At 42.9% G+C, this 21779-nt stretch overlaps 1 protein-coding gene across 3 annotated transcripts in view; it reads right to left on the bottom strand.

Moving 5' to 3' along the window:
• The window catches only part of LOC140714370 (very long chain fatty acid elongase 6-like), a 152447-nt gene that overhangs the window by 53255 nt on the left and 77413 nt on the right, over positions 1-21779 (bottom strand). For 2 of the 3 annotated variants that reach the window (XM_073025575.1, XM_073025574.1), the window contains exon 2: positions 4503-4634. The exons of the other annotated variant lie outside the window; for it this stretch is intronic. In XM_073025575.1, coding sequence (XP_072881676.1) covers positions 4503-4634 — 132 coding nt within the window. The remainder of the gene's footprint in view (positions 1-4502; positions 4635-21779) is intronic. 3 annotated transcript variants of the gene reach the window in all.

Genomic DNA, 21779 nt, shown 5'->3' with positions numbered 1-21779 from the left:
TGTAGTCTCTCTTCCCGCCATTACAGACATTTACAGTACAACACTGCATCCACAAAGCAAACAGCATTATGAAGGACTCCACGCACCCCTCATACAAACTCTTCTCCCTCCTGCCATCTGGGAAAAGGCACCAAAGCATTCAGGCTCTCATGACCTGGCTATCTAACAGTTTCTTCCCCCAAGCCATCAGACTCCTCAATACCCAGAGCCTGGACTGACACCAACTTACTGCCCTCTACTGTGCCTTTGTCCTGTTTATTATTTATTGTAATACCTGCACTGTTTTGTGCACTTTATGCAGTCGTGGGTAGGTCTGTAGTCCATTGTAGTTTTTTTGTGTTTTTACGTAACTCAGTGTAGTTTTTGTACTGTTTCATGTAGCACCATGATCCTGAAAAACGTTGTCTCGTTTTTACTGTGTACTGCACCAGCAGTTATGGTTGAAATGACAATAAAAAGTGACTTGACGTGACTTGATGGCTGTAGGAACAAAAGAGGGCAGGTGGCCCTCTACTGGGATTTCTCAATTTTATTTAGAATCGCAGTATCTTAACCTAATAAGCTTTGTATAACAGCTGAGTCAACACTCGAGGAAACAAACTGCAGAGGTCTCATCTAAGCAACTCCAGGTATAAGTTAATCAGGTTAAGTAACTCTGGTAGTTTTTATATAACAGACCAAGTGATATGGTCTGTTATGGAGACCATATGAGCAAGGCGTATGCTCTATTACAGCTCGGGGCATCAGAGTTCAGAATTCAATCCCGGCATTCTCTGTAAGGAATCTGTACATCATCCCCATGGAATGCATGGGTTTTTTCTGAGTGCTCCACTTTCCTTCCACAGTCCAAGGATGTACTGGTCAGTAGGTTAATTAGTCATTGTAAATTGTCCCGTGATTAGGCTCAGATTAATCGGGATTGCTGGGTGGCAAGGCTCAAAGGGCTGGAAGGGCCTGTTCTGCGCAGTATCAAATATAATAAGATCTCATAAACGATCTCCAATGGAAATGTTAACTCTGTTTCTCTTTCCACAGATGCTGCTGGTCCTGCTGAGTGCCCCTGTGAGCATTTTCTGATTTCCACTGTCAGCTGTTATTCTGCTATGTTAATTACATGTTCTTTTTGACACAAAACACAATAAACGTTGGATGACAACTTGCTATGAAGCCCGTAAGTAGGGGGAAGCACAGTAGTGGAGCAGTTAGCATAACATTATTACAGAGCCAGTGACCTGTCTGGACTTTTGTGTGTGTTCTCCCTGTGGCTATGTGGGTTTACACCGGGTGCTCTGGTTTCCTCCCACATTCCAAAGACCTACAGGTTAGTAGATTAATTTGTTTCATGGGTGTATTTGGGTTCTGGAAGGGTCTGTCATCATGCTGTACCTCAAAATAAAATAAAATTTGGAACAGCGTCCCATTTCCTCAAGTCTGGATGAGTTGTGGCTACTCGGATCCAACGTTTGCTCATATGTCAGTTTTAGGTGGTGAAAGGTTAATCTCCAAAATTGATTCTGTCAAAGTGTAATCAGATTTTCCACGGGCAGGTGCTTGAATGGGGATCCACATTACATTTAAGATTGGTCAATGAGAGAACACTAATGTCGGAAGGAGACAAACCGTAACATCGCTGGAAAATTCATGAAGCTTTGCTCATGTCCTTGAAGACAAGGGAAAGGTCAATACTTTACCATTTCCCCCCTCTCCTGAAAGCATTAGATTGCAATGTTGCTGTTTGTTGTTGAAATTGTTCATGGTGCACTTTTTAAAAAAAAATAACAACCCAGCATCTGCAAAGTGTCTCAAGTGCTGACACAGATACAACCTCCAGCATGTACTTCGAACAATGAAATTTAATCAGCAGACTTACTTTCCTATGGATGGTTTGATCACCAGTGTAAGAAACTTACAAATATTTAACAGGAATTCACATATGATAAGTATAGTTTAGGTTTATTTTTTTTTAATCATATGTTACATCAAAACAAACAGTGAACTTCGTCATCTGCATTAACAACCAATACACCCAAGGATATGCTGGATACAAATGTCACATGCCCACAACGCCTTGCAGAACAGTGAAGAGCACAGTAAAACAGAACATACCAAGCAACTAAGCAACAACAGTTCGATCACACACACACACACTTCTAACCCAAGACCATCCAATTCAAGGTTGAACATGTGTATTCAGAGATGCTCTTCTGCACACCACTGTTGTAACACGTGGTTATTTGAATTACCGTCACCTTCCAGCTTGAACCAGTCTAGCCATTCACCTCTGACCTCTCTCATTAACAAGGCACTTTTGCCCACAGAACTGCCACTCACTGGATGTTCTTTGCTTTTCACACCATTCTCTGGAAACTCTTGAGAATGTAGTTCATAAATATCCCAGGATATCAGCAGTTTCTGAGACTTTCCACATGTCACCAACTATCATTCAACTGTCAGTCTCATAGGTCACATTTCTTCCCCAGTCTGACGTTTGGAAATAAACAACAACTTTTTGACCATGCCTGCATGCTTTTATGCATTGAGTTGCTGCCACATGATTGGCTAATTAGATATTTGCATTAATGACCAGGTGTGCAGGTGTACCTAATAAAGTGGCCACTGGTGCTCAACCACCTGAGCTACACAATTTTCCAAATTATTTCCGAAGTGGCCATTGAGCATACAAGTGCAATTGAGCTCATCACACATCCCCACTTCCTTCAAGTGGCCTTGCATGTTCTTTCAAGTATTTATCCAGTTCCCATTTCAGTGCTGAAACCGAATCTGTTTCCACCGCTCCCTCATAATGCTTTCCCATTCCCTTTACGCTTCTTCCATCGTAATTTTTTTTTTGTGAATTATCTGCTACCTCCCTTATTTTTTGAGCTATCAACCCCATGTGGCAATCCAGCTCGGATAATTCCTTGAAGCTGATCATGAGTTTGCCAGCTTTTCATGTCAACCAACCCGTTTGTATTTGTGGAATACTCATTTATAAAGGGCAGCAGCCAAATGAAATGTGAAACTAATCCTGCATATAATTACTTTCCGATTATCAGTGGCTTTATCTTCAATTGTGAAGTAGAAACAATCACTTGAGAATGTCTTCACACCAATAATTTAATGCCCAGTTCAAATGTCAGGCTAAATTGTTAGCTTCACATTTATGCGTCATCTGAAGCCCTAAAGTGTGTTAGTTACCTACTCTATCTGATAAAATATTTTAGTTTTATATGTGAGGTTTAATGCCATTTTGGCTCCTTGTTCTCCAATGTTGTCTGCAAATATGTTACTTGTAATCTTTTTCAGTTTCTCTTGGGATGTAGGCATCAGTGGCAAGGTCAGTGTTTACTACCTGTCCTTGAGGAATTCCTGGGTTGCTTTATTCTTTGTTGTGCATTTATAGAGTGAAAATGGCTAATACAAGGGGGCATAATTTTAAAGTTATTGGAGGAGAGATGCCAAAATTAAGTTCTTTCCACAGAGAGTGATGGGTGTGTTGAACATGATGCCAGGGGTAATGGTAGGGGCAGATACATTAGGGGCACTTAAAAAACTCTTAGATAAGGACATGGATGACAAAAAAAATGGAAGGCTATGTAGGAGGGAAAGGTCAGTTAGATCTTAGAGGATGTTAAAAGATCAGCACAAGAGGGTCTGTACTGTGCTTGAATGTTCAATGTTCTATCTCCCCCACTATGTCAAAAGCTGAGAACACACCCCTCACCATGGAACTTTGCCTGTCCTGCTGCTGGCTAAAAGGAGATTGCCTAGAAATTTAGATGTACAAAGTTGATTAATCCAGTTTTGGGAAGTTAAACCAATTTTACCTTAGTTTCTAATCAATAATGTTGCTGTTGTTTCTCCAACCTTCAGGTCAGCCAAATAATGTCAACATTGCACAGTGCATAAAATTTGTATCCAGCAAGATTTCAGGCACACTACCTGAATAACGTCACTGTTCATTCACAGAAGAAGTAACTATCAACCTTTGCTTTAAATATACCCAATGACTTGACCTCCACAGCTGTCTGTGGCAATGAATTCCACAAATTCACCACTCTCTGGCTAATGAAATTCCTTATCTGTGTTCTAAAGAGACACCCTTATATTCTCAAGCTATGCCCTCTAGTCCTAGACTCCTCTACCTGCCCTTCACCTCTGGAGTATGATATTGGCAACCAATAACGGACTTTGTTCCTGGAAGAATGTGGGATTGCACAAGGGAGCCTGACAACAACACTTCTCAATCAGTGTATAAGTTCGATCTTAAAAGCTCTTTAAACCATTACAAGGAAGTCAAGAAGCACCAACCAGGATTTTCTGGGCCTCACTTTCTAATTTCACGTTTAATTTTGGCTCAAAATCTTCATTTTTGCTCTGCACTCCTGAGTTTGTAAGTTCCGTGGAAAAGGGGTTCAAAATTGGACTCATCTCTATTGCACAAGTTGAACCAAACCTATCAATTAAAAGTTAGAAACTGCCACAAAATATCAGTCACTCACCTGAATAATGCGAGGCTCAGTGACCACAAGACTAATGGTTTTCGAAGCTCAAATTTCCTTCGCTCTCTCATGTAATACTGCCCTGCAAAGATCAATGCAGCATAAACTGCAGAAAACAGGAACGACTTGCTCCTAATGAGAAAGGGGAAGAGATAATCGTTAATGCTAGATTGTTAAATTTTACACACAGTATTAATACAGAGGCTAGGTCTGTATCTGCTGGAGGTTAGATGAGTGAGAGGCACTTCAGTGAGATATGTAATATTATAATATCATAAGACCATAAGACATAGGAGCAGAATTAGGCCATTCAACCTATCAAGTCTGCTCCGCCATTTCATCATGGCTGATCCATTTCCCTCTCAACCCCATTCTCTTGCCTTCTCCTCATAACCTTTCATGCCCTGACTAATCAAGAACGTATTAACCTCCACCTTAAATGCACCCAGTGACCTGGCCTCCACAGCCGCCTGTGGCAAAGAATTCCACAGATTCACCACCCTCTGGCTAAAGAAATTCCTTCTCCCAAAGTGCATGACCATACACTACCCAACACTGTATTCTATCTACCACCTCTTTGCCCATTCTCCTAATCTGTCTAAGTCCTTCTGCAGCCTCTCTGCTTCCACAACCTATCTTCATAATGTCTGCAAATTTGGCCATAAAGCCATCAATTTTGTCATCCAAATCATTGAGGTACAACATATAAAGAAACAGTCCCAACACAAACTCCTATGGAACACTAGTCCCCAGCAACCAATCCGAAAAAACTCCCTTTATTCCCAAACTTTGCCTCCTGCCAATGATCTTTCCATGTTCATATTTTTCCTGTAATACACGGGTTCTTACTTTGTTTAGCAGCCTCAGATGCAACACCTTGTCAAAGACCTTCTGAAAACCCAATAAAATCCATCCACTGATGTGTCTATTCTGCTAGTTATTTCTTCAGAAATCCCGAGGGGGTTTAACAGGCTAGGTGGAGAGGATGTTTCCACAAGTGTGAGAAGTTAGAATTAAGATTTACATCTTAAAAGTGTGAGGTTACCCACTTAAGGCAGAGAGTTTCTCCCAAAGGTTCATGCATCTCTTCCTCAAAGTGTGATGGAAGCAGAATCTTTGAACATTTTTAAGACATGGACACATAAATTCTGCGAAGTTAGGAGTTAAGACATGGACACATAAATTCTTGCAAAGCTAGGAGGTATCACTGAGACGTAGGTGGGGATATGGTGTTGAGGGTCAGTCATGATCTTCAATAAATGGCAGAGCAGGCTTGAGGGATCAAGTGGCCTACTTATGCTCCCAATTCACCTGTTTGACGCAATTGTGTCTTACAGTGTGGAAACAGCCCCTTTGGCTCAACTGGTCTATCGTGACGAAACTAGTCCAACTTGTTTGTGTTTGGCCCATATCCTCCTCAACCTTTCCAATCCATGAACCTGTCCTAATGCCTTTTAAAGGTTCTTATTGTATCTGCCTTAACCACTTTCTCTGTTAGTTTGTCCCACATACATCCTCTGTGTCAAAAAAGTTGTCCCTTAAGTTCCTATTAAATCTCTGCCCTCTCACCTTAAACTTATGCTCAGAGTCTTGATTCCCCAACCCTGGGAAACAGACTTCACCTTATCTCTGCTCCCCGTGACTTTATAGACCTCTGTAAGATCACCTCTCAGTCTCCTAGGCTCCAAGGTGAGAAAAGATCCTAGCCTGCCCAAACTTCCCTGTAGATGGCTGGCCCTCCTTAGAAAAATACAGCACCTAATTTGTTTTGGAATATTTTGCAGGCGTACATAATTAGGGAGATACAAGAATACCACTGGTCAAGGGAAAACTGGTGAACTGAATCACACGTTAATCTGCAGCCTCAGGTCCCAAGCCTCCCTCGTCTCATCTCAACTCCCTTGCAGATCAGAGGTATTGTGTTACTGTGAGTTAGGTAGCTCTAATTGCAGGAAGATCAAAGCTATCCAGTCAAGGACAAATAATCCTGTAAATACATAAAACATGAAGGTTCTCACGTTACCCTATATTTGAGCAAATTATTCCATCTTTACAAAATAATTTGCACTTTCAAACAAAAAAATGGTCCTTTCATTGAAATATTCCTCCTTAATTAGGTTGTTAAAGGTAAGTAATTAAAACTCACTGTGTTATGTAAGTCACTATAATCACTGTTTTAACAGTTTCATTGTATTACTAAATTACATCTCAATGAGATACCAGAAATTTTCTTCATTCTAAGAACCATATCCAGCAAGAGTTGTTTGCCATCAACAAAGCCAAAGGACAAATGAATACTATTGTTACACTGTTAAATTCAACGATCGAGGATCAACTTTATTCACCAAGTACACTTACACGTATTAGGTATTTGCCGTAGTGTGTTGGCGCAACACGCAGCAAAAAAAACATTTGACAATTATAAATAAAGAATTATATAAAGTTAAGGGTTAAAGTATAGATATGGAATAAAATGACATAAATACCAGCATGTATTTACAATGTAAAATAAACTGTAGGTCATTCTGTCTACTCGGTATTAAGTATACGGTCCATCCTCCAGACAGTACACTGATAATCCTATTAAGCAAAGTGAACACTTCGGCTTTTCCTGGATGTGTCAACTCCAGTGAAACATGATTATCTGAAAATGTTATACCTTCTGACAAGCCACTAATGGTTTGATCCCAGTCACGCGATGTGTAAAGAAATACAATGTCATTGCTATTAAACTTTATGAAGCGTTGTTGCAGAAGAACTACTTGTGTCTTTGTGCCAGATAACCATAGGACCAAGCTGGCGGGGGTGGTGATATGTCTCTACTAATGCAGATTAGTAGAGACTAATGTAAGGAGCTCTTTCCCTCCGCTAGCCTGCAGGTCACCCTTGGGCAAGGTGTAGCACCTGCTTAGCCCCCGATCAGGGTCACATGCAGCCATGGGAGCAAGTGGTGGATGGTTGTTAGAGCAGCTGATACATACCTTAAGTCCTGATTATGCGACTACTGACACCAGGCAGACAATCCCTGAAGAGTATTGATAAATAGCTGGGGTCACCCATCTTGTAAAGACACTGCCCAGAAGAAGGCAATGGCAAGCCACTTCTGTAGAAAAATTTGCCAAGAACAATCATGGTCACAGACCCTGATTGCCCACTCATAAAACACAGCACATAATGATGATGAACAATAGTGGTTTATATCTATGGCTTCTAGCTATTAATTTCTGATCACGATAAGAAGAGAATCAGAAGAGTCAGATTTACTATCACTCACTTACGTGACATGAAATTAGATGTTTTGCAGCAGAAGCACAGTATGAAGACGTAAAATTATAAGATGTTACAAAGTAAATAGCGCAAAGCCAAAGGAGGTAGTGTTCATGGCCATTCATGGGGGTGGGGGCAGAGGAGCAGATTCAGAATTGCTGAGTGTAGGTCTTCAGCCTCCTGTCGCTCCTCCCCAATGGTAGTAACCAGAAGAGGGTAATCCTTAATGGTAAGAATGTAGCACATAGAACAGTACGGGTTTCCCCCGCTATCCGAAGGTAGAGCGTTCCTATGAGACCATTTGTAAGCCAAAATGCTGTAAAGCGAAGAAGCAATTACCATTAATTTATATGGGAAAAATTTTTGAGCGTTCTCAGACCCAAAAAATGACCTACCAAATCATACCAAATAATGCATAAAACCTAAAATAACACTAACATATAGTGAAAGCAGGAATGATAAGATAAATACACAGCCTATATAAAGTAGAAATATTGTATGTACGGTGTAGTATCACTTATCAGAATCCGGTAAACAGCGAGCCAAAATGGATTTGTAGAAAAAAATTGGCACGTACACGCATATGCACGTACACATAAGCGCACGTATGTGTATGCGCACACAACTGTCCGCACAAGGCTTTACGGTCATGGTAGTCTTTCCCGGGGTATACACATGTATAAAGCGGGCGATTTTTATCGTAAAAGCAAAAATCCTCTTTGGTTAGCAAAAACAGGTACTAATGTAGGCCTTTTGTAACAGCGAGCAGTCGTCAAGTGAACATTCGAAAAACAGGGCCGCCTGTATAGCAAAGTATGAATCCTTTGACCCATAATGTTGTGTTGACCTATATAAACCTATTCCATGATCAATCTAACCCTTCCCTCCTACACAACCCATAACCTTCCATGTTTCTTACAGCCATGTGCCTAGGAGCCTTTTAAGTGTCTTTATTGTACCACACCCAGAAGTGGGTTCCAGTCACCCTCCATCTTCTGTGTAAAAGAACTATCTCTGACATCCGTACTAAACTGTCCTTGACTCAGATTTAAAAAGTTGTCCTCTGGTATTGTCACGCCGAGAAAAGTTTTCAGGCTGCCTACTCTGGCTATGCCTCTCATAAGCCCTATTAGCTATTTAGAGAACTGCACTGCTAGAGATCTCCATTTCAGTCAGAGCAGATCGGCTCTTCAGATTCTGTTCAGGGTGGGAAGGGCTCCACTTTTCAAGGTCAGTACCCAGAACGTATCTGCAGAAACAGTTGAGGGCCTGTGATTTGTATAAAATGCCTTGCTTGCCACTCAAGTTCTCTTCAATAGGTCCATGCTTCTGCCCCAATCCCTAGTTCTAGGTATTTCTGGTGAAGAAATTCCTATTATGAACAGGAAAACGGCCAGCCATTCTCAGTGCAATTCTCACGGTTTCATTTAGGACTTAAAGAGCTTTGAATGGAAATGAAAACTGTGTGAGCAGTGAACATCCACACTTCTGACCTTATGCTCAGATGAAGCAGAAGAAGGTGGTTGCCTTCAGACAGTGATGTCCTGGGATGGACCTATTTCTTGGTGTTCACCTGACAGAGAATCTCACCTGGTCCCCCAATATCAGCTCCATAGCCAAGGAAGCCCAGCAGCGTCTCTACTTTCTTCAAAGGCTGAGAAAAGTCCATCTCCCACCCCCCCATCCTCATCACATTCTACAGAGGATGTATCGAGAGCATCCTGAGCAGCTGCATCACTGCCTGTTTCAGAAATTGCACCGTCTCGGATTGCAATACCCTGCAGCGGATAGTGAGGTCAGCTGAGAAGAGCATTAGGGTCTCTCTTCCCGTTATTACAGACATTTACACCACAGTAGTGTGAAGGACCCCATGCACCCCTCACAAAAACTCTTCTCCCTCCTGCCATCTGGCAAAAGGTACTGAAGCATTCGGGCTCTCACGTCCAGACTATGCAACAGTTTCTTCCCCTATGCCATTAGACTCCTCAATACTCAGAGTCTAGACTGACATCTAAATCATTTATTATTGAGTGGAGGCCTGTGACTAGTGGTGTGCCACAGGGATCAGTGCTGGGTCCATTGTTATTTGTCATCTATATCAATGATCTGGATGATAATGTGGTAAATTGGATCAGCAAATTTGCTGATGATACAAAGATTGGAGGTGTAGTGGACAGTGAGGAAGGTTTTCAAAGCTTGCAGGGTGATTTAGACCAGCTGGAAAAATGGCAGATGGAGTTTAATACAGACAAGAGTGAGGTATTGCACTTTGGAAGGAAAAACCAAGGTAGAACATACAAGGTAAATGGTAGGACACTGAGGAGTGCAGTAGAACAGAGGGATCTGGGAATACAGATACGAAATTCCCTAAAAGTGGTGTCACAAGTAGATAGGGTCATAAAGAGAGCTTTTTGTACATTGGCCTTTATAAATCAAAGTATTGAGTATACTTCTTTTACTATCTTTCCTTTCAGTTAGTCCTGACGAAGGGTCTCGGCCCGAAACATCAACAGCGCTTCTCCCTATAGATGCTGCCTAGCCTGCTGTGTTCCACCAGCATTTTGTGTGTTGCTGATTGAGTATAAGAGTTGGATTGTTATAGTGAGGTTGTTTTAGGCATTGGTGAGGCTGAATTTAGAGTATTGTGTGCAGTTTTGGTCTCCAAATTACAGGAAAGATATTAATAAGCTTGAAAGAGTGGAGAGAAGGTTTACAAGGATGTTGCCGGGACTTGGGAAACTGAGTTACAGAGAAAGGTTGAATAGGTTAGGACTTTATTCCCTGGAGCGTAGAAGAATGAGGGGAGATTTGATAGAGATATATAAAATTATGATGGGTATAGATACAGTGAATGCAAGCAGGCTTTTTTTACTGAGGCTAGGGGAGAAAAAAACCAGAGGTCATGGGTTAAGGGTGAAGGAGGAAAAGTTTAAAGGGAACATTCGGGGGGCTTCTTCACACAGAGAGTGGTGGGAGTGTGGAATGAGCTGCCAGATGAAGTGGTAAATGCAGGCTCACTTTTAACATTTAAGAAAAACTTGGACAGGTACATGGATGTGAGGTGTACGGAGGGATATAGTCCAGGTGCAGGTCAGTGGGACAAGACAGAAAAATGGTTCGGCACAGCCAAGAAGGGCCAAAAGGCCTGTTCCTGTGCTGTATTGTTCTATGGTTCTATTATATTGTAAGTTGTCCTCTACTGTGTCTATTGTCTTGTTATATAATTATCGTACTGCCCTGCACTGTTTTGTGCTCTTTATGTAATCCTGTGCAGGTCTGTAGTCTAGTGCAGTTTTTATGTTGTTTTACATAGTCTAGTGTAGCCTTGTGCTGTCTCACATAGTCTAGTGTAGTTTTGTGTTTCATGTAGCACCAGGGTCCTGGAGGAACGTTGTTTCATTTTTACTGTGTACAGTTTATGGTCGAAATGACGATAATAACAACTTGAACTTGACTTGACTTGACTAGTCTTCTACAGTTTCAACGGCTAAATATCAGATTGTTCCTGCCCGAGGAAGTTTAATTCTTCCTCATGCAAACTGCAAGTTTTCTACTTTCTCCAGTGCTGCCTCTCCATCCTTCATAAAGGCAGGAAAGTGAAGTTCAAAAATAACCTACAGGACTTTGAGTAAAATGCACCATCATTAAAAGATGCAGCTAGTTCAGCAGTTCACTGCTGAAACTACAATTAGTCGTACTAATGTGCAAAAGCTGATACCCACAAATTCTGCTGTGCAGAAGAGAAGGTAGAAGGCCCTGGGCCCCTCTCTAAATATATATTTTAATTTATTTAGACAGACAGCATGGCAATGGACCTTCTGGCCCATCGAGTCCACACCACCCAATTATATCCATGTGGCAAATTAACCTCTAACCCATACATCTTTGGAATGTGGGAGGAAACCAGAGCACCCAGAAGAAACTTATGTGGTCATGGGGAGAATGTATAAACTCCTCACAGACAGCAGTGGGATTGAATGCAGGTCGCCGGCACCGTAATAGCGTTAAACACTAACCACTACACGACTTGAGATGGGTAAGATAATAAGGGGCAGAGTTTGAGTGAGTGCACTCAGTGGCAAACTTCTTTTACACAAAGGGTGGTATCTACGTAGAATAAGCTGCCAGAGAAGTTGAGGCAGGTACAAGATAAGGTACAAGTTTAAAAGATATGGACAGAAAAAGATTAGAAAGTTATAGGAAAAATGCTGGGAAATGGGATTAGCTTGGAAAAGGCATCTTAGCTGGTATAGACCACACGGGCCGAAGGGCCTGATTCAGTACTGTATAAGGCTATGACTATGTAATACAATACCAGCACCTGCAGTGATGATCACCAAGCAACCAAACCACTGTAAATACCCAAACTGGTTCACTGGTGTCCTTGCAATGTCCGGCCTTTGTGGCTCCAAATCCATCCATTTGGTGCCTCAAAAAGGTTACATCCATCTTTAAGGACCCCTATCACCCAGGTTATGAATTGTTCTCATTGCTAGCATCAGGGGGTACAGAAGCCTGCAGGCACACAGTCAATGATACTCAGCTTCTTCTCCTCTGCCATCTGATTTCTGAATGGACAATGAACCCATGAACACCACTTCACGACTTTTTAAAAAAAATTTATTTCTGATTCTAATCTGATTCTGATGGTGGACTTCTAACTGTCCACCAAAACACTTCAGCAAGCTGGCCAGTTCAGGAAAAATACAGGATAACAATCTCTGTTAAACTGATAACTGTGTGCCATAATATAAAAAAAACAATATCTGTTTTCTATCCTGAAATGTAATTTGTACTTCAATTCTACAGCTGTCAATGATGCAAGTTGAACACTTGCCTCTGCATAATCAGCCCAGGTCTCCAAGTTACTAAATGAGTGACGCAAACACTAATCTACCAGGGAGCACCATCACCTCCCTTGACCCCTTTTCAATTACTGATAATTCTGAGAGTAGCAGAGTGTGCTAATTTAAGGTTGCAGGCAAGAAATACTGCAGGGGAAATTTGAAAATCTTTCTGAATGCAATGAGAGGCGATAACCTGGAAAGGGCAAGCTGTGAGGGTGGTAGAATGTAGACAGTCTTAAGATTTCCAAAAGGAAAGCAAGCAGCTCACAAGGGAAATAAATGAGCAAGGCCATGGAGAGAGAATGAGGAATGAAGCTGGTGGAACGCAGCAGGCCAGGCAGCATCTATAGGGAGAGGCACTGTCGATGTTTCGGGCCGAGACCCTTCCTTGCCCTAAACGTCGACAGTGCTTCTCCCTATAGATGCTGCCTGGCCTGCTGTGTTCCACCAGCATTTTGTGTGTGTTGTTTGAATTTCCAGCATCTGCTGATTTCCTTGAGGAATGAAGCTGACTGGATTGTGATACGACACCAGTGACCTGTCTTCACCCCTGACTTCCAGACCTATTTTGTGTGGAATTTCCTTGTAAAATTGCACATGGATTTCTCCCTGTCCCAGATTCCCTCCCACCTCAAAAAAAAAACATACAAGCTCGTAGGTTAGGCTGGCAGGTCACTCTAAACTGGCCCTAATGCTTGGGCAACTAGGGATGGGCAATAAATGCTGGCTTAGCTGGCAATGCCCACATCCTGTAAAACGAATAAATTTTTTTAAGAAGTGGTAGGGTATGCGGACAAATTCTTGGAATGTGGGAAGATCTATCCCCAACCCAAAACACCTCCTCATAGTCAACAAGGCACAACAGTAGCTAGAGTTTCTAAGGAGATTGAGGCATGTAAAGCTCCAAACCCCCATTCCAACACCTTTCTACAGGAGCATCACTGAGAGTGTCTTCTCTGGCTGCATTATTGTGTGGTACAAATGCTGCAAGGTATCAGACTGCAAAACCCTACAGAAGATAGTTGAAAACTGCGGAGAGGATCATAGTGGCCTCCCTCCCCCCAATGATGACACTTACCAGCAGCGTTGTATACAAAGGGCCTGAAGCATTGTTGAGGATCCCTGTTGTTACTGACTCATTCGTCCATTCTGTGCCATGTTGTACGACATGGGCAATCCCGGACTTTCCATGTCATCCACAAATTTGCTGATCCAGTTTACCACTTCATCATCCAGATCATTGATATAGATGACAAACAACAATGAACCCAGCATCGATGCCTGCAGCACTCCACTAGTCACAGGTCTCCAGTCAGAGAGACAACCGTCTGCTACCACTCTCTGGCTTCTCCCACAAAGCCAATGTTCATTGGATTGTTTTATGCTCACCTTGTTTCCTGGAGTTTCCTAACGTTACCACTTCACTGAGCCATTTCAAAGATGATAAAATCGCTATTTAAGTGCAAGTTCAGGGAAACGGTACCTCAGCATAAAAGCATGGACCAACAGGCTCCGGGGACAGCTTCTTCCACCAGGCCATCAGACTGCTTAATTCATGCTGACACAACTGTATTTCTATGTTATACTAACTTACCCGATGTACATAATATTTATTATAAATTACTATATTTGCACATTGCAAATTTAGGCAGAGACGTAACATAAAGATTTTTACTCATGTATATGAAGGATGTAAGTAATACAGTCAATTCAGCTCGATTCTTATTCAACCAACTTGCATCAAAAAGCTTATGGTTTGGAGAATAGGTCCAATTTTCTTTCTTTATTTTGAGATTCAACCACTCCCCTCTGAACACTGACAGCTCCTCGGTAGTGATCGTTAAGAGCACCAAATTTCTTGGTGTTCACCTGGCGGAGAATCTCACCTGGTCCCTCAACACCAGCTCCATAGCAAAGAAAGCCCAGCAGTGTCTCTACTTTCTGCGAAGGCTGAGGAAAGTCCATCTCCCACCCCCCATCCTCATCACATTCTACAGTGGTTGTATTGAGAGCATCCTGAGAAGCTGCATCACTGCCTGGTTTGGAAATTGCACCATCCCCGATCGCAAGACCCTGCAGCGGATAGTGAGGTCAGCTGAGAAGATCATCGGGTCTCTCTTCCCACCATTACAGACATTTACACTACACGCTGCATCCGCAAAGCAAACAGCATTATGAAGGACCTCACACACCCCTCATACAAACTCTTCTCCCTCTTACTATCTTGAGAAAAGGCACCAAAGCATTTGGGCTCTCACGACCAGACTATGTAACAGTTTCTTCCCCCAAGCTATCAGACTCCTCAATACCCAGAGCCTGGACTGACACCAACTTACTGCCCTCTATTGTGCCTATTGTCCTGTTTATTATTTATTGTAATGCCTGCACTGTTTTGTGCACTTTATGCAGTCCTGGGTAGGTCTGTGGTCTAGTGTCGTTTTTTTGTGTTGTTTTTACATAGGTCAGTGTAGTTTTTGTACTGTTTCATGTAACACCATGGTCCTGAAAAACGTTGTCTCGTTTTTACTGTGTACTGTACCAGCAGTTATGGTCAAAATGACAATAAAAAGTGACTGGACTTGAGATACAGCATGGTAATGGGCCCTTCCAGCCCAATGAGCCCGTATCACATATTTACATCCATGTGACCAGTTAGCCTACTAACCGATACGTCTTTGGAATGCAGATGAACACCCGTGGGGACAGTGTGGGCTTTCACTCACATTCCAAAAACAGATGGATTAGTAGGTCACGGAGAACGTACAAACTCCTGAAAGACAGTGGCAGAATTGAACCTACCACACTGGCATTGCAACAGGGATATGCAACCACTACATTACCATGCTGTCCCTAACTTATGTCAACTGCGGCTAGAAATTCTTAACAAATCATACAAAATACTGGAGGAGCTCAGTCTGTCAGGCAGCATCTATGAAAATGGATAAACAGCTGACGTTTCAGGCCCAGACCCTTCATCAGTACTGGAGAGGAAGGGGGAAGACGTCAGAATGAAAAGGTGGGGGGGGTGAGGGGAAGGAGGGCAAGCTAGAAGGTGCCAGGTGAAGCCAGGGAAAGGGCTGGAGATGAAGGAATCTGAAACGAAAGGATAGTGGATCACAGGAGAAAGGGAAAGGGAAGAAGGAGGGGCACCAGGGGGAGGTGAAAGGCATGTGAGGAGAACAAGTAAGAGGTCAGTTGGGGAATAGAAGAAGAGGAATTCTTAGTTGTTGGCACAGTCTGGATCCACTGTACATCCATGACATGATGACTGATGCATCAGCACATCTGTCGCATGCAGACTCCAGAGGAGAAGGCTGGACAGGATGAGAATGCTCAGCTGTATGCTGGAGATTGCCTCTTTTCAGCTCCCTCCATAGAAAGCGTCCCTACTGGATGCATCACGGCTTGGTATGGCAACTGCTCTGCCCATGATCGCATGAAACTGCAGAGAGTTGTGCTTTTGTTTTGGAATCAGTACTTGCTGCCATCATTGTGTCAATCAATATATTATAAGATGGGACCCACAGTACCTTCTTTCCCTCAAAGCAAGGGAAGCATAAAGTTACCCATTATAACGTTCAACTCTGAACAACTCACTGTGAAATCCCTGTCGCCAGCTTCTGAGAGGCAGGCACAGGCAGTTATGATTGATTTGAACTGGATACTTATAACAAATGTTTGCCCTGCCCCACAGTGGGAAGCATTACAGGCTTATCTCAATCTCTGTCCTCCCAAAGCTATCAAGAACACAAACAACGGTGTCCTGACCAGCTGCATCACCATCTGGTAAGGAAATTGCGATGCATCGAATCACAAATCCCTGCAATGGATAGTGAAGACTACAGAAAACATCACCACCTCCCCCCCCCCCACCCCCGCCAACCATTCAGGGCACACATCAGAGGCATCGTAAACGCAGTGCCTCCAGCATTGTCAAAGACCCCTCCCACAGTCTCTTTGACCTCCTGCCATCAGCCAGAAGATACCGCAGCACAAGAACCAGAACTTTCAGGCTGGGTAACAGCTTCTTCCCCCAGGCTGTTAGATTTAACACCTGGCTGTCACTCAGCACATATGTACATTGTGTCTGTGCTCCTCCCTCAACTCCCCAACTCACAGACCCACTCCCAACCTGCACTGGTCACTGTTCATCTTTTATTGCTGCATTTCACCTACTTATATGATTGTTTGTTTTATTCTAATAGTGTCAGTAACATTATACAGTCTGACATAAACATGCACCTCACACTTTATATCAACCTGTCAATCTTCAGGCCCAGCGGTACAGGGACCTATTCTAATATTATTTGGTGACTGTATGTTCTGTCACAACCATATGGGCTCTGTGTGACTGTACGTACTGCGTTTTGCACCGTGGCCCATCAGGAACGATGTTTCATTTAGCTGTATACAGATGTATGGTTGAATGATAATAAACTCAAAATTGACTTCACTTGGCTTCAGATGGGAAGCAATCTGCTGTCAGGAACTGCAGCAACAATTCTAAAGCAAGATTATCCAGGATGATTAATTCAGAAAAGTCTGAATTGGGACCAAGGGTTTTGAATTTGTTCAAGTGAATCACGTTTATAATCTGAATTAGTGAAATGTGACTTAACAGCTGCAAAGACACTTAATCCCTGGGGTTTGAATGATCTCTCCTCTCTCTCCCTTTTGAATGATGCCCCCAGAGGAAAGAACCTGCATTTTAATTTTCTTTCTTTCTTTTTCTTTCTCTCCCTCTCCCTCCCATTCTCTCTCTCACTCTCCCTCTCTCCGTCTCCCTCTTCCTCTCCCCTTCGCTCAATCCTGTCGGAAGATGGGGCCAGAGTCCTGGGTCTGGGGCAAGACTGACTGAACTTAGCTGAACTGAATATGCCTGGACTGGTTCGATGATTTGTACTTAGGTGTTTTATACTCTGTTTCTCGCTCTTTTTTTGTTGTTTGCGTGATTTGTTCTTTTTTTTGGCACTTTGGGTTTGATGTTTTTTCTTTGAACGGGTTTCATGGTTTTCTTTTTTTGCTTCATGGCTATCTGTGGAAAGACAAATCTCAGGGTTGTATACTGCATACATACTATGATAATAAATGTATTCTGAATCTTTGAATTTAGTTATCTGTAACCTAGATTAACTACACAGACTCTGGGAAACAGCAACAATAACGCTGCATTCAGAATTTAAAATTATGTGGAGATGGACAAAACAGAGTTTTCAGTGAAGACTGGGGGAGAACAGGATGCAAATTTTGTTGTTTTTCAATATTTGAATTTTTAATATCAACTGGATCAGCGCAGAGAATTTGTAACCACAGAATAAGTCCAACCGCTTGCAAGGCTACCAGACTTCATGCAGTTTAGTTGTTGCCAATGGCCTGAAATGAATGGCAGAGGGGAAAGGATGCTGCTCAGTAGAGACACTGAAGGACTTCCCCAATTGTGACCCCCAGTTCCTCTTTCCCAACATTGGTCGGCATCTTTTTGCTATGAAGGATCTAAGGTGTCCAGCTGGTAGATCACGGCCAGAATTCAACCAGTAAGTCTGGGAATTCTGCATTTATTCAGGAATTCCAAAAATTCCAAAATCAGCCAACACTTACCTTGTGAAAACACAGGTATATCCAGACCACCTGACTATCCACAGCTCCTTCATTTCATAAATCAGTCATAACTTTTTATCAGTATTGCTAGCCAGACGTTACTCATTATAAACAAGAGAGAATCTGCTGATGCTGGAAATCCAAGAAACATGCACAAAATGCTGGAGGAACTCAGCAGGCCAGACAGCATCTATGGGAAAGAGTACAATTGACGTCTCGGCCCGAAATGTCGACTGTACTTTTTTCCCATAGATGCTTCCTGGCCTGCTGAGTTCCTCCAGCATTTTCTGTGTATTACTCATGATAAAATTTCCATATACTTGTTTAGTGGATTAAATTGCAGTGGGAATTGAACTCGGGTCGCTGGTACTGTAAAGCTTTGTGCTAACCACTATGCAACTATGCCACCCCTTACATGACTGTACTGTTTGATGGGAAGACAGTGACCAGTGGGGCTGTGTTGCTCACTCTGGTCCTCTTCTACAAGCTCTGAGCTGATCTAAAAGAATTGGCCCAACAATGGTTCACTGTTCTGGGCTTCACGAACCCAGAAGCCATGCCAGTAGGCGCGGAGAAGACCAGTGATCCCAGGTGGAAGACCAGCCCTGGGTCAGAGGTCCGTACAGTGAGTCCCAGGAACAGGCAGGAGGCGCAAGGGTTGAAAACTCCCCAGGTCACTCGGGTCAGAAGTCCGTACCAGTCTGGAAGTTGATGCCCAAAGATCAAACCCGGCAAAGCCCGAAGGTTGAAGTTCACAGCACTGTGAAGCTGAGGTAGAAAGCTGAAGAAGTCCAGAGTACTGAGAGGCTGAAGGTCAAAGACCCAAGACAGAGGTTCAAAGCAGTGACAATGGCCGGAAGGAGTCAGAGGGCCAGGATCCCAGGGCTGGAAGTCCATGTGAGTCCAAAGGTTGAACCCATGGCAAATCCTGGGGTGATATGTCTGCAAGTCTGAAAATCCAAGAACAAGGGTTGTAGGCCCTCGAGTAGCCTGTCCTGAGGTTGGAGGCCTCTGTGTGTGTGTGTGTGTGAGTGAGTGTGTGGATGGGAAACGAATGGGTGTTTTGCCGTTGTTGTTTTCTTTGAGTTGTTGCTGGCTGTGTGCTTCTGCAGAATGTGGTGAGCTTGCTATGTTGGTGCTGGAAGGCATGGTAATACTTGCAAGCTGCATTCAGCACATCCATGGGAGTATTGCAAACGTTTCACTCTACTTCTGATACATTTGATAAATAAATCTCAACCTAATAGCTCTTATTTCTGTGCAGATTCGGCTAATCCTCACTCACCAGCCCTTCCCCCAACCGAACTAAAGAACTTATTTGTGCATTAGAATGTAAACCCGATCATGCATTTCCCAAAACCATCAGTCAGTCGCAGGATGACAGCTTTTTTAGTTCCTACGTCCAATTGGTCTGCTGATTACTCCACAATGAGATTCTGGAATTGGGCCTTAAAGTCTGGCTAGAGAATAGATAGTTGATGTCTTGCCAAAGTGTATTTTAGCTTTTTCAAAGTCACACTCCTACATTATTAATTGCTACACACAGATACAAATTAGATTATTAAATCTAGGATAGGGAATTTACAGGCACGGGCCACTTCATGGGAAGGTTTGATGTTTTCCTGCTTTTGGTGTTTATCACCTTATTCCTTCACTAATCAGAACAAAAATGAGGAAGAAGAGTGTCGGTTTATAGCATGGGTTTCCCAGAGTGTTGGGGTTTCCTCCCACATGCCAAAGAGATGCTGTAAAGTTCACTGGTTCCTATAAATAATCCCTTAGTGTAGATTCCTGGATGGCAGGGTGCAGATACATCTCAACCAAAGTGTACGGTACTCCTTCCCTCTGCTAACCTACAGGTCACCCTTCAGCAAGGTGTAGCACCTGCTTAGCCCTCCACCCCCCACCTGATCAGGGCCATGTGAAGCCACTGGTGGAGATGGTAGATAGACGCATGAGCAGCTGGTGCATATCACGTCCCGGTTATGCGACTACTGATGCCAGGCAGACCATCTCTGAAGAGTATTTATAATGGCTGGGGTCACCCATCTTGTAAAGACACTGCCCAGAAGAAGGCAATGGCAAAACATCATACAACGCAGCACATAATGATGATTGTCGGGCAATGGTAGACAGAATCAAAAGTGAGCTTATGTTTGTGACTCAAAGAGAGTAAGTTACAGGGTACAGGAAAATAAGGAGATATGGGTTTGCTCAGAGTGTTCTGGGGCGGGGGGTCTAGCGGGATCTGACGGGAGGAATGGCTTCCACCTATGCTAATATAAGAGAAGAACCAACCATCTTTCTTAATGATGAAGTTGTATGCGGCCAAGGCTAAGCAACATTAACATATTTTCCTCCTAAATGGATATTAATGATGGAGTTTTACCACTGTCATTGGCATCATCGATGATACAAACTGATATAAATTAATGCAAATTTGTGGGTGCATTTAATTTAAACTCCCCAGTTGGAATTGTACAGATGTTGGGTCATAAGGCCATGTCACTTTCCAGTAGCATAATGTCTCTGCCATTATTTTCTTCCTGAGTTAACAAGGATACCCTGAGGAAATTGGCTCCAGGGTGATCAAATCCTGTTGGTTCCCAGGAAGATGGCTGAAGCCTTCATGCACTGAGCTCCTATTAAAACAGTTACATTCACATCAGATTCAGATTTATCACACAGACATTGAAACATACTGTACAGAGAAATGTGTCATTTGTATGAACAACTAGCACACCCCAAGGATGTGCCAAGTGTTGTTATATTCTCTAGCAGAATTGTGACAAGGTTTTCAATCTGAAAGGATGAGATCAAATGGACGCTCTTTTCTCAGCTGAAGAGGGAAAGCATTGAACAGAACTTCGTAATCAAAAAAATGCCTGGCAGTCAGTGAACTATCTCTGATGTGCTGACACTGTCGTATTATTAGGGAGTACTCATCTTGTAAAGACACTGCCCAGAAGAAGGCAATGGCAAAGCCACTTCTGTAAGAAAATATGCCAATGACAATCATGTTCTTGAGGCCTTGATGACCTACTTCAGATGACATGGCGCATAATGCTGATACCCTCCAACGGACATGTAAGAACTGATGTCTTCCTCACCTCACTGACTTGAACTGTATACAGGACTCCAAGAGGGGAGCAAAGAGCCAGGCTGAAGCTTTGGCATGAATTTTTTTGATCTGAACTGGGCTGATTAGCTTGATTAGATAATATCACCCAGTATCTTATCACCTTTGTTCAGAAACTGCAAAGCCACTCCAGCTTTGAGAGTCACTCCAGTTCCAATATTTTAATGCTAAGTTCAAGCTTAATTGTCATTCATCCATACACATGAATACAGCCAAACGGAATACTGGATGTCAGGGTGAAAACACAGGGTGCTGTTCCTCTGGGGCCAAGGTGTAAAATATAGAACCAACAGCACAGATAATTATAACAGCAGAAAAACACACAGTTACATAAAAATGATAATGAAGTCACGGCCTACAGATCGATGGTGCATGGGATGTTGCCCTGGAGCCACATGTCTGCAAGAACAAGCACACCGCAGTTCC

This window comes from Hemitrygon akajei, chromosome 21 (genome assembly GCF_048418815.1).
Source record: "Hemitrygon akajei chromosome 21, sHemAka1.3, whole genome shotgun sequence".
NCBI classification, from domain to species: domain Eukaryota; kingdom Metazoa; phylum Chordata; class Chondrichthyes; order Myliobatiformes; family Dasyatidae; genus Hemitrygon; species Hemitrygon akajei.
Note: the sequence above shows the minus strand (reverse complement) of the source record. Positions and strands in the feature narration are given on the sequence as shown.